The 12,035-nt window shown below is 54.3% G+C and overlaps 1 protein-coding gene across 2 annotated transcripts; it reads right to left on the reverse strand.

Moving 5' to 3' along the window:
- Positions 1-26: 26 nt before the first annotated feature.
- Positions 27-11,966, reverse strand: TMC4 (transmembrane channel like 4). 2 transcript variants are annotated; one of them, XR_011498642.1, is made up of 15 exons: positions 11,807-11,966; positions 11,183-11,396; positions 9,245-9,390; positions 8,773-9,005; positions 8,532-8,653; positions 3,932-4,079; positions 3,147-3,314; positions 2,751-2,914; positions 2,367-2,493; positions 1,987-2,084; positions 1,450-1,633; positions 932-1,034; positions 682-837; positions 412-490; positions 27-308 (listed from the first exon to the last, which is right to left on the reverse strand). XR_011498642.1 is itself a non-coding variant. In XM_044758906.2 (15 exons), the coding sequence occupies exons 1-15, from the start codon at positions 11,883-11,885 to the stop codon at positions 240-242; spliced, it is 2,118 nt and encodes a 705-aa protein (XP_044614841.2). In that variant the 5' UTR covers positions 11,886-11,966; the 3' UTR covers positions 27-239. The 2 variants fall into 2 exon arrangements, 1 of the variants encoding a protein (XP_044614841.2); XM_044758906.2 differs by having other exon boundaries at positions 932-1,062.
- Between the last annotated feature and the right edge of the window lie 69 nt (positions 11,967-12,035).

The raw sequence follows: 12,035 nt of genomic DNA on the forward strand, positions 1-12,035 counted from the left end.
GCCCCCAGGCTTCAGGGCGCAAGTTTCAAAGAGCGCTCAGCAGCCTCGGCTGTGTTTATTGATACATGAAAGAGGTTCCTTGGGGAGTCCGGGACTGGCAGCGAAATCCTAGGGCTGGAAGGGCGTAGGGTCTTCTCCAGATCTCCTATTTTACCGATGACATGGCCGAGGCTTGCAAAGGATCTGGGGGCAGGTCTGGGTCTGAAAGTGGGCTGTCACCCTGAGCCAGGCTGGGGAGGTCAAAGAGCCCCTTGGGCAGAGCTCAGCGCCACTGCACGCTGTGCCAGGAACACTTTATCCTGCGCCGCCTGGGGTAGAGGGTAAAGAGAGGTGGAGGTGAGACAGACCTTCTCTCCCCCATGTCCCTTTACATCCCCCAGCACCCCTTCCCAGGGACCTGGCCTGGCTCACCGTCTTTATTTGACGCTTGAGCTCAGAGATGAGGCGTCCATATGAGTTAGCCAGGGCCAGGGTATACACCATCAGGACGCTAGAAGAGACAGGAATGAAAGCCACTCTCCAAACCCTTTTAGAATATCTTCAACGTATGGCTCATTAGAAACCAAGGGTCTAGACCCCCAAACCCCTCTTCAGAGCCAGGAGTCCAGGCTCCCAGCCCCCTCCTCTCTCGGACACAGGCAGCGGGGGCCCCAGATCACACACATTCAAACTCCCCCTCACCTGGAGATCAGCAAAAGGGGCACAGCAAAAGCCTGGGTCCCCAGGAAGAAGAGGAAGTTCTGGGTGGTCTGAGAGAGGCTGGAAATCGATATAGGGATCTGAGACCAGATGGATGACAACTCCCGGAATGGACCACACGGCTTAGAAGGCGGGATCCTGAAATTAAATACAGGCAGAGCTCAAGGATGGCCAAGAGTCAGAACCCTGGGTGAGGGCAGAGGGAGAAAGAGGCAGCACCTTTCACACTTACAGGAAGATACTACACAGCACAGGAACGGTGGAGATGGCCAGACCCAAGAGAAGGACCAGGGGGAAAAAGAAATTCGCCGTGGAGGCCCGAAAGGTGCGGGAGGCTGGGGAGCAGGTGGAGAAGAGGGTGTGCTGGCGAGGAAGGAGAGAATCTGAGACGCAAGAGTCTGAGCCTGGCCTCTCCTTCGTCACCATCTAGGAGTCCTGGCCCCTGGCCCCCTCTTCAGTAAGGATCCAGCAGTCCCCGATCCTTTCCCATCATCAGACCCAGAAGCCTGAGTGCCCTCTTCCCGCAAACCTAAAAGTTGGGATGCCCTAGACCTCTCCTTCTCTGACATCCAGGAGTCTGTCCTCCAGCCCCCTCCTTTCTCAAGATCTAGTAGTCCGGGGCCCCTCGCACCCTCCTCCCCCAGGACCCAGGAGTCACATCCCTCAGTCCCCTCCCTCACCTCAGGACCCAGGAGTCCACCCCCCAATACCTCCCGCTTCAGACCCAAGGGTGCTCCCGCCACCCCTCACCTTCTTCAAATAGAAAAGCAGCAGGAACTTGACCGTGTTGAGCAGGGGCAGTAGAGGGCAGAAAAAACTCCCCACCCAGACCACTGTCTGCGCGTAGATGAGCCCCAGCACCTCGTCGGGCACCTGGAACTCCTGAGTCCCCACCATGCGACCCAGCGCTCCAGGACAGAGCGCAGAGAACAGCCTAAGGGGCGGGGCCGGGCCAAGTCAGAGGCGCACCCGCTCGGATTTTCCCGCCTCCACCGTCCCGCCCACCAATGAGAAGTGAGCCTATCTGACAAGGGGCGGAGCTTTCAAGGTTCTGGAGGTGGGTGTCAAGACGGCAGGGCCAGAGGGAACTACCTAATAAATGGGGGTGGGGGGGAGTCTGCAGACTCAGGGCTAAGAAACTGAGCAGTCAGAGGTGGGGCTAGGAAAGGGGGCGGGGCAAAGAGGAAGATCCCAGGGGGATGGCCGGGGCAAAGAGGAAGATCCCAGGGGGGATGGGCGGGGCCAGTTCCAATAGGGCGGGGCCAGAGTGAGGGGCGGGGCTCTCACTTCCGAGGAAACTGGATGAACAGCGAGATTGCCACGCCGGTCAGCAGATCAAAGATCAGGAGTTTGTACATCTCCTGCCCCACCCGAGTCTCCCAGCACTGAGGAAGGAAGAAAAGTGTCAGAAAGTGCCCTGGCGTCTGGAGGTCCAAGCATCCAAGTCCCCGAATCACAAGCATATGATCAATAGGCTTATCAATAGCAGAGGACTCAGGCGGGGGTGGGGGGGGTCCTTAGTTTTTTCAAACATCCATACTTCCGTCCTCAAGAGGAGGGTGTTCTAGCAGCCAAGCTCCTCCTTCCTCCCAAACCAGGAGTCTGGACCCACCCAGCTCCTGCTTTCCTCCAAGGACCCAGGAGTCCCGGCCCCCTGTCCTCCTCACTGGAATTTCTTCGTAATTGTAGCCACAGGTTTTGCAGTCTTCAGCCTCCGAATTGCCCCCGCAAGTAATCTGATTCCAGAGAGAGAAGAGCAGGACCAGCAGAGAGGCCAGGCGGAGAATTATGGTCCTGGCAAGGGGAATGAAAAAGGGAATCAGCACTAACCGAGTGCCCACCAGGAGCCAGGACCCTCCTGCGTGGAACACGCTCACAATTCCCCCCCACCTCACAGAAAAAGAAACAGGTTCAGCGACGGAGAGAATCGGGATCTGAATCCAGATCTCATTGGATCCCACATCCTCGGGATTTCCACGCCTTATCTGCTAGAAGCAATGTCCCTAGATTGGTCCCACCATCATCCCCAGCCCACCCCAGAAGGCTGGAACCTGAGCAGGATGAAAACAATCTGGCGGCTCCTGGTATAGCGCTCCAGCGGGGCAATGAGCTTGAACACGGGTGGCAGCACAAAGTTGACCGCGGAGATGAAGATGGACGGGAGGTAATTCACCACGAGCTTTAGCAGCGGCAACTGCTGAACATAGGACACCTCCTGGGAGGCAGGATGGGCCAAGAGAAGAGGCTCGGGGTCCTGGAGGAGCCACGCTTGCCATCCTCCCCCAGCCCCTACTCGCTTCAGGATCCTAAAGTCCGAGGTCTAAACATAACCCCCCTCCCCCACATCCCTCCTCTCTAAGGTCCCAGAAATCATAGGCCTCAGTCTCCTCCCTTGGAAACGTAGGTTCCAGGACCCCCAGACCCTCCTCCCCCGTGACCCTCCACACCTGCAGCTGCACGGTGAACTCTGTAGCCCAGTAGACGCCGTAAAAGGCTGCCCCCAGGAGCGCGAGGACCAGCAGGTTGAGCAGCACCCGCACCGACCACAGCTTGGCATGCTGGCCCAGGGTCCGCAAAGCAGCCTGGCGTCGCAACTCGGCTTCCTCCAGCTCCACCTGAGGCCAGGAGAGACGTCCATTTGAGTTCTAGTCCCCGAGGCCCGTGCGGGTGGGTGGTCCAGAGCCCTCAATTCAAACTGACGCAGCACTGCCCCTCTAAGGACTTCTGTAATCCCAGCCCATCCAGGGCTCTCCCCAAGACCATTTAGGTCTGGCCCCGCCCCAACACGGCCCCGCCCAACACCCGAAGCCACACCCCTCCACGGCTTCGCCCAGCACGCCCCGCCCCTCCACCGCCCATCTCAGCACCCAAGCCCCGCCCATCACCGCATGCCGCTCCCCTCCGCGGCCCCGCCCAGCCCTCATGTGAGGTGAGGAGTTCCGGTTCTACTTTCGCCAGCCCTTTCTGGCCACACCCTTCTCTGAATTTTGAACCAAGGAGCTTTAGGCCCCGCCCCTTTCCTGCAGCTTGCTTTTTTTCCTGTACTCTTTGACCTCAGGCATCCCTACTGTGGCCTCCTCCCAACCAGCTCATCCTCCAAGGCCCGCCTCCTTAGAGGAAAGCTGCACCCAGCATCTCTCCCGAAGCCCCATCCCTGCTCTAGGCCCGCCCATTCTCTCAGCCCCGCCCCCTCTGGACCCCATCTAGTTGTAGACCCGGGCTCCTAGTTGACCTGCAAGTCAAATAGGATGTTGCGCTGGCGCAGCCGCACGTGCACATCCCCGCAGAGGCCAAAATCCCAGGCGGAGAACACCCGGTGGCTGTAGCTGGTCAGGGCCCCCGACTCCGCCAATAACGTCTGCTTCAGTCCGGACACGGAGCTGAGAGAGAGGAGACCAGAGAGACGGGGTGTGGCAGGATAGCCGTGAGCAGGGGAGGCAACCCCTCTTATGGGACAAACAGGGAAAATGAACCCTAAGACCTCTGGCATTCGTCAAGCTGCTACCTGGTGGAGAAAGAGTCAAAGAGGCAGAGATCCGGTCAGGGGGACAAAGACCAAGAGAGAGATTCAGAGAGAGACCCAAAGGAGGACGGAAACCCAAATGAGACAGACAGAAACCTAGGAGGTAGGGACAGAGCTCCAGAGAGAAGGTGACAGGGACCCAGAGTGAGAGGGACAAAGACCCTGGGGACAGACATTTAGAGAGGAGGCTGAGACCCCACAGGGGACAGAGATTCAGAGAAAGGGAGACAAAGACTTGGCGAGGGGAGATCTAGAAAGAGAGGGTCAGAGACTCAAGAGTGGGGGAAGGACAGACATCCAGAGAAGGCGGGTGGGGGAGAAAGACCCAGAAAAAGGAGGACAGAGAGTCAGAGAAGGGGTAGGGAGAGATAAAGAGACTCTAGAGAGGGAGGGAAAGACCCAGGGAAGTGACAGAGAACCAGTGAAAGGAAAAGAAACAGAGAAAACTGGGCAGAGACTCCATATCCACCTTCACTGCCCTGGTGCAGGCTCCCACCACCTCCCCAGTGGACAACTACAGAGGACGCCCTCCCCACCCCCCCCCCCCCCCACCCCGGCCTCTTTGCTTCCACCTGTGCCCTCTTGGAATCCATTCTGTCTTCAGCCAGTGGAACCTTCTTTTTATACAGATCAGAGGTTTTCCACTTTAAAACCTATTCCACGGCTTCTTGTTTTTGAAGTGTAGGCTCCTTCATAGCACAGCCAGCCAGGGGCCACCTGATCTGGTCTCCACCTACTTCTCGAGGCTCAAATCCTGTGCCTCCTCCTCTTACTACTGGCCTCTCGTTTTCCACAACACTCCAAACCTCTTCCCACCACAGAGCCTTTGCACCTGCAGTCCCCTCTGCCTAGAACGCGTTTGTCTTGGCCATTCACCTGACTGGCTCCTTCTCATCTTTCTGGTCTCCATCTACAGGTCACCTCCTCAGAGAGTCCTTTACCGATCAGTCCATCTAATGAGGATCCCCATCCATTACTTGCTATCACAGGGGGCGGCAAACTATGGCCCATGGACCAAATGCTGTTTTGCAAATAAAGTTTTATTGGAACACAGCCACGCCCACTTGTTACATAGTCCTGCCCTACAAGAGCAGAGTTTAGCTGAGACAGAGACCTTCTGGCTGGCAAAGATGAAAATATTTCCTACTTGGCCTTTCCTTTTTTATCAGAGGAAACATGCTGATCCCTTCTCTTTCACACCATCCCATTTGTTTTCTATATAGTATTGCTCCCAAACTGAAATTGTTGATCTGCTTCTTTATTTAACAGTCTGTCTTGAAGCTTATCTCCTTATTGGTTTCTGTGGAAGCTGGGGAGTGTGGTAGCTTGAAGGGGTTTTGAGGGGGCTTCTGGAGGCTGGTCGTGTTCTATTTCTTGGTATGGGTGGGAAGGTAACAAGCTCTACCCTTTGATTTGTGCATTCTTCTGGAAGTGTGCGATATTTTAAAAACAAAGAATATATACAGTCAACAATATTTGACAAGGGATCTCACATACCCAATGGGGAAGAGAAAGCCTCCTCAATAAATGGTGTTGGGAAAGCTGGATAACCACATGCAAAAGAATGAAATTGGACCCCTATTTACACCACTCACAAAAAGTAACCCTAAATGGATTAAATACTTAAACATAAAACCTGAAACTGAAAAAGTCTTAGAAGAAAATATAGGGGAAAAGCTCCTTGACATTGGTCTTGGCAATGATTTTTTGGACATGACACCAAAAGCACATGCAACAAAAGCAAAAATTAACAAGGGGAACTACAACAAACTAAAAAACTTCTTCACAGTAGAAGAAACAATCCACAAAATAAAAAGGCAACCTACAGAAGGACAGAAAATCTTTGCAAATCAGATATCTGATAAGGAGTTAATGTCCAAAACATACAAAGAACTCATACAACTCAATAGCAAAAAAATCCAAACACCCAAACAGAAAATGGGAAGAGGACTTGAATAGACAGTTTTCCAAAGAAGATATACAGATGCCCATAGGCACAGGAAAAGATGCTCAACATCACTAATCATCAGAGAAATGCAAACCACAATGAGATATCACCTCCCACCACCCATCAGAATGGCTATTATCAAAAAGTCAAGAAATAACAAGTGTTGGCAAGGATGTGGAGAAAAGGGAATAATCATTGCGCACTGTTGGTGGGAACTGGTGCAGCCACTATGGAAAACGATATGAAGCTTCCTCAAGAAATTAAAAACAGAATTAGCATATGACCCAGCAATCCCACTTCTGGGTATCTATCCAAAAGAAATGAAAACAGGTTCTCAAAGAGTTATCTGCACCCCTATGTTCACTGCAGCATTATTCACAATAGCCAAGACACAGAAACAACCTAAGTATCAGTGGCTGATTGGATAAGGACGTGGTACATACACACAATGGAATATCATTCAGTCATGAGAAAGAAGGAAATCCAGCCATTTGCGACAACATGGATGGACCTTGAGGGCATTATGCTACATGAGATAAGTCAGACAGAGACAAATACTGTATGATCTCACTTTTGTGCGGAATCTAAAAAAGCCAAACTCATACAAACAGAGAGAGAATGGTGGTTAGCAGGGGCTGGGTGGGGCAAGTGGGGAAATGTTGGTCAAAGGATACAAACTTCCAGCTGTAAGATGAATAAGTTCTGGGGATCTAAGGTAGCCCATTCTGACTGTAGTTAACAATACTGTATCACACACTTGAAAGTTGCAAAGAGAGTAGATCTTAAATGTTCTCACCACAAAAAAGAAATGGTAAGTGTGACAGGATGGAGGGGCTGGCTAATGCTACAGTAGTAAGCATATTGCAAAATACAAATGTATCGAGTCAACACGTTGTGCACCTTAAACTCACATAATGGTATGTGTGTCCATTATATCTCAATAAAGCCAGGGGAAGAAAAGAATTCAGTTTTTAAAAATTCAATGTAAAAAAAAAAATAAAAAGAAATCCAGAATTGACCACTTGTCCCCACCCTAGTCCAAGCCACCATTGTCTCTTGCCTGGATTATTACAATAACCTCATAACTATTGGACCTGCTGCTGGCTTGCTCATCCTTAAACTCTCTCCCTCGCTCCTTGCGCTCCTGTCTTCCCCTCTCCTCCTTCTCTCCCTTTCCCTCCCCCTCACCCCTCTGTCTTCCACAGAACCATAGAGGAATTCTTTTAAAACCTAAATCAGACCTGGAGGATCTTCTGCTCAAGAACCTGCAACGCGTCCCAGCTCACTAAGAAAGAAGCCACATTCTTTACAGAACGCGGCCCCATCTCTCTTGGCTCTCCCCCTGCCTCCCTCTGCTCCAGTCGCACAGGCTGCCTTACACCCTCCAACACGCCAGCGCTGCTCCCGCCTTGCTCCAGCCATACCCTCTGCCTGGAATACTCTCTCCCCGGGTATCTGCTTGACCAAATCCTTCACCTTCTCAATGTCTTTGCGTAAACATCACGTTCTCAATGAGTCTTCCCAGACCCCCTATTCGTACAGCAGCCTGGCCCAAGATCACGGTCAATCCCCCTCACTACTCTGCTGGTACGCAGAGCCCTGATCACCTTCTAACACGCCACACAACTGACTCATTTACAGCTTATTGCATATTGTCTGTCTCTCCCTGCTAAAACGTCGGATCCATCAGCACAGGATTCTCTTGGATTTGTTTGTTCTCCTGTTTTACCAACTGCTTAGAACAATGCCCGGCACATGGCATATAGCACCTGCTCAGGAAATATTTATTTCATGAGTGAAGGAACCACCCTTATTCATTTCTGACACAGCACTCTCCCCTCCTGAAAAGATGCCATTCATTTGCTTACTTGTTTAATGCCTTACCTTCCCCACTGGACTCTAAGCCACAGGAGGGAGAAACTTCCCACCTTTATCCCTGGTCTTCAGCATTTTTTTTTTTTAAGATTGGCACCTGAGCTAACATCTGTTGCCAATCTCTTTTTTTTCTTTTTCTTCTCCCCGAAGGGCCTCCCCCCAGCACCCCCCTTCACATAGTTGTTTATTCTAGTTGTAGGTCCTTCTGGTTGTGCTATGTGGGACGCGGCCGCAGCATGGCCTGATGAGCTGTGCTAGGTCCGTGCCCAGGATCCAAACCTGCAAAACCGTGGGCCGCCGAAGCGGAGGGCATGAACCCAACCACTTGGCCAAGGGGCCGGCCCCAGGAAGCATTTTTTAATTGGATTTCAACTCAAACAGAGAGAAAGGGATAACAGAGCAAGACTCAGGATTCTTGGGGAGGGTGCCTCTACCACCACTACTCCCCCCACGGCCCGGGGGGCTGGGTGTGCGGGTGTCACTGACCGGTGCAGGATGAGCAGCAGGTGGAGGAGGCCAATGACGAAGACGCAGCACAGGTAGCTGACCGCCAGGTGCGGGCGGGGTGGGTAGAACCCATAGAAGAGAGAAGACCATTCTAGAAAACTCTGGGGAGGGCAGGGTAGGGGTCACATGGGGCTGGGTAGAGGCAGGGTTCAGGGAGCTGGGCGGTTGGGGGGGGCACTGGGGCTAAAAGGGGGAGTCTCCCAGCGACCTAGGCGCGCACCTCTCCAGAGAGCAAGCTGAAGAGCTGGGTGGGGAAGGCGATCAGGCCCTGGGGGCGGGGGTCGTAGGAGCCGCAGTGGGAGGAGGTGTCAGGACCAGGCGGACCCGGGGGATCTCCTTCCACCCAGGTGGGCAGCAGCGTCATGCAGAGCTTGAGCACCGAAGCCAGCACGTTGAGCAGTAGCAGGAAGCGCAGCAGAGAGAAGTAGGACTCCGTGCCGGCGCCGAACTGGCCTGCAGGGGGCGGCAGAGAGAGGCCTCGGGCTCCTTTCGGAGTCCGACCCAGCCTCCCTCCCTCAGATCCGGGAGCCCAGACCCCAGCCCCTCCTCCCTCAGACCCAGGGGTCCGGGCCCCCACTCCCTCCTCCCTCAGACCCGGGAGTCCAGCCCCCCAGCCCCTCCTCCCTCTGCCCCTCCTCCCTCAGACCAGGGAGTCCAGCTCGCCCCAAGATGCCAGCTCAACCCAACCGCACCCCCGATCCTCTTCAGCGTCCACACCCAGGGCTGCAAGGTGCGCAGGCCTTCCTGCATCTTCTCCTTGGACCATCCAAGCACCAGGGCCCAGCGGGCCACCCTGGACCTTGAGCCCAGAGCCACTTGGTCCCGGGCTTGGCTCTGCCTGGGAGAGAAAGAGTCAGAGACAGAAAATGAAGGGCCTAGCAGCCCCAGATGGAAACCACCCAAATGCAGAAACAACCCAACAGGAGGACCAGGAAGTGAACTGCAGCGTGGTCATCCCGTGGAATACTCTCTAGCGACAAAAAGAAAGAGCTGACGCTAAGCCTAGGAAGCAGGGCAGAAAATGAAGACTGCAGCATTCTGTTCCCACACGGCTCCACAGAGAGCACAGGGAAAGCTGGCTCTCGAGGGAGGCAGACACAGGTGGCAAAGCTAGGAAGACGAGGAAGCAGTGACCACCGTCCGAGGCTGGGAAGGCGTTCCTGCAGGGAGAGAGGGGTGCTTCTGCGGAGCTGCGATGTTGCCGCGATGCTGCGTCTCTAGTTCCAGGAGGAGTTCAGCTGGGCACTCGCTATAGGAATACGCTTTGAGTCTGGACACCTTGTTTCATGCACCAGGCAAATATCATCATCAAGTAAAAATGAAAAAAAGAAACAGAGAAAGGAAGGAAGGTGTAATACTGTGATTTATATTAAGAAATATTTATTTGGCCTTTGTCCCCTTTTCTGACACAGAGCTCCTAAAACCCTCAGAGTTTCCCAAGTGTGGAGAGGGACTAAGGTGGCTTTTGTTATGTAAATGAGGTTCCTTCTGGAAAGCACCTTAGGATGGGAGCAGGTTGCCAGGAGAACCAACCACGTGACTAGAGGGTTGGAACTTTCCGTCCCAGCCCCTGATGTCTGGGGAGGGGAGAGGGGCGAGAGGTTGGATCAGTCGCCCATGGCCAATGACTTAATCAATCCTGCCTTAGTAATGAAACCTCCATAAAAAGCCCAAAGATGGGGTTTGGAGAGCTTCTGGGCTGGTGAACACATGGCGATTCAGGGAGAGTGGTGGGAGCAGAGGGCAAGGAAGCCCTGCACCCTTTCCCCATACCTTGCCTTCCAACTGGCTGTTCTTGAGTTATATCCTTTTATAAGAAACCAGTAATCTAGTAACTAAAGTGTCTCTCTGAGTTCTGTGAGCTGTTCTAGCAAGTTAATTGAACCCAAGGAGGGGTTTGTGGGAACCTCTGATGTATAGCCAGCGTCAGAAGCACAGGTGACAAGATGGACTTGCAATTAGCATCTGAAGTGGGGGTCGGGGTGGGGGGTGGGGACAGTCTTGTAGGAGGGAGCCCTTAACCTGAGGGATCTGAAGCCATCTCCAGGCAGATAGTTGAGTTGAAGTGTGGACCCCCATCTGGTGTTAGAGAATTGCTGGGTGGTGTGGAGGATGCCTCCCCTCCCCCACTCCCATCAGAATTGGTGCCAGGACTGTAGCACTAAACAAGGGTGAGTCACACGGGGCCCCACTCTCAGAGGGGCCCCACGCCTGCTTCCAATGCTGTTGCCATCTTGAAATGCGTAATAACATCTTTCACTGGGCCCTACGAATTATGTAGAAGGAGAGAGGAAAGACAGAAGTAAAAGAGTGACAGGCTTGGGAGAGGAGGAGGCAGAGACAGAGAAAGACAGAAAGCAGAGAGGAAAAAAACTAGTAACAGATTTCAGACACACAGAAAGAAACAGAGGCAGAGACGGGCTTGGAGGGAGAGAAGAGACTGAGAGGCCAGGAGAGGGGAGTTTGGAGCCACAGAAAGACAGGACTCCTTGGAGTCAGAAAAGTAAAGACACAGAGACACAGACGGGGGCCTGAGGGAGGCAGGGAGGATGAGATAGCAAGTAGACAGAGCCCCAACAAGTGGGAAGGTGGTCCCCACCGGGCTGGGAAGTGGGATGTGGGGCCCTCACCTGTGTACCCGTCTGGCCTGCATAGGCCAAGGCAGTTCCCGGGAAGCGTGAGGTTCCTGCAGCTCCTTTTGGGTGGCTTCTGCCAAGGCCTGGATGCTCCTCCCTCCGTCCTCATCCTCCTCCTCCAGCACCCCCCAAGGCAGCACCCCAGGGCCTCGGTACCGAAGAGTAGCAGCACTGGGGAGCTCATTGAGCACAGAGGAGAGCGACGGGCCTGGTGCAGGAGGGTAGGGGGCTGGGAAGACTCAGGAATCCTCCTCCAGCCCCTCCTCCCTCAGACCCAGGAGTCCGGGCCCCCAGCTCCTCCTCCCTCAGACCCAAGAGTCTGGGTCTGCTGTTCAACTTCCTCTTCCCTTATTTCAGGATCTTTGGACCCTGGCCCCTCCCATTCCTCAGACACCTGAGCCCCAGCCGGTGGTCCTCTCCTCCCCAAGGACTTGAGGCTGGGTCTCCAGACTGCTTCCCAGGACCCAGGAGTCCCCGCTGCCTTCTCCCCCAGAAACCCAGGAATCAAAACCCCTCCCCCTCTGCCCTTCAGACTGGAGTCCAGGCCTCCATTCTTCATCTCCCACAGGACTTCCGCCAGCCTGAGGGGTAGGACCTGACCCCCCAGGGCTCCCCTACCTGCTCGGGCCTCCCGGGGTGCTAGCCACCCCCCAGAGGAGCCCCAGGCCTCTGGTTCCCACGTTGGGCTCCCCTCCATGGTCCCAGGCAAAGCTGTGTTTCCGTCTCTAGGAGCGGGCTGGGCGCGGACGGCGCCAGGTGAGGGAGGGGCCAAGGGCAGGTCTGTAACTGACCGCCAGGTGGCCTGGAGGGAATACTGTGCACTTCCCAGAAACCGTCAAGGCCACTG

This window comes from Equus asinus, chromosome 26 (assembly GCF_041296235.1).
Source record: "Equus asinus isolate D_3611 breed Donkey chromosome 26, EquAss-T2T_v2, whole genome shotgun sequence".
In the NCBI taxonomy this organism is placed as follows: domain Eukaryota; kingdom Metazoa; phylum Chordata; class Mammalia; order Perissodactyla; family Equidae; genus Equus; species Equus asinus.

Bases quoted from the DNA above. Each gene is read 5' to 3' on its own strand.
- TMC4 (XM_044758906.2), bottom strand. From the start codon at position 11,885: ATGGAGGGGAGCCCAACGTGGGAACCAGAGGCCTGGGGCTCCTCTGGG. The intron at 2,085-2,366 runs GTGAGGAGGACA...TTCCTTCCTCAG, and splicing joins ACAATTACGAAGAAATTCCA to TGCTGGGAGACTCGGGTGGG. The intron at 1,063-1,449 runs GTGAGGGGTGGC...CTTCCTCGCCAG, and splicing joins TGCTTTTCTATTTGAAGAAG to CACACCCTCTTCTCCACCTG.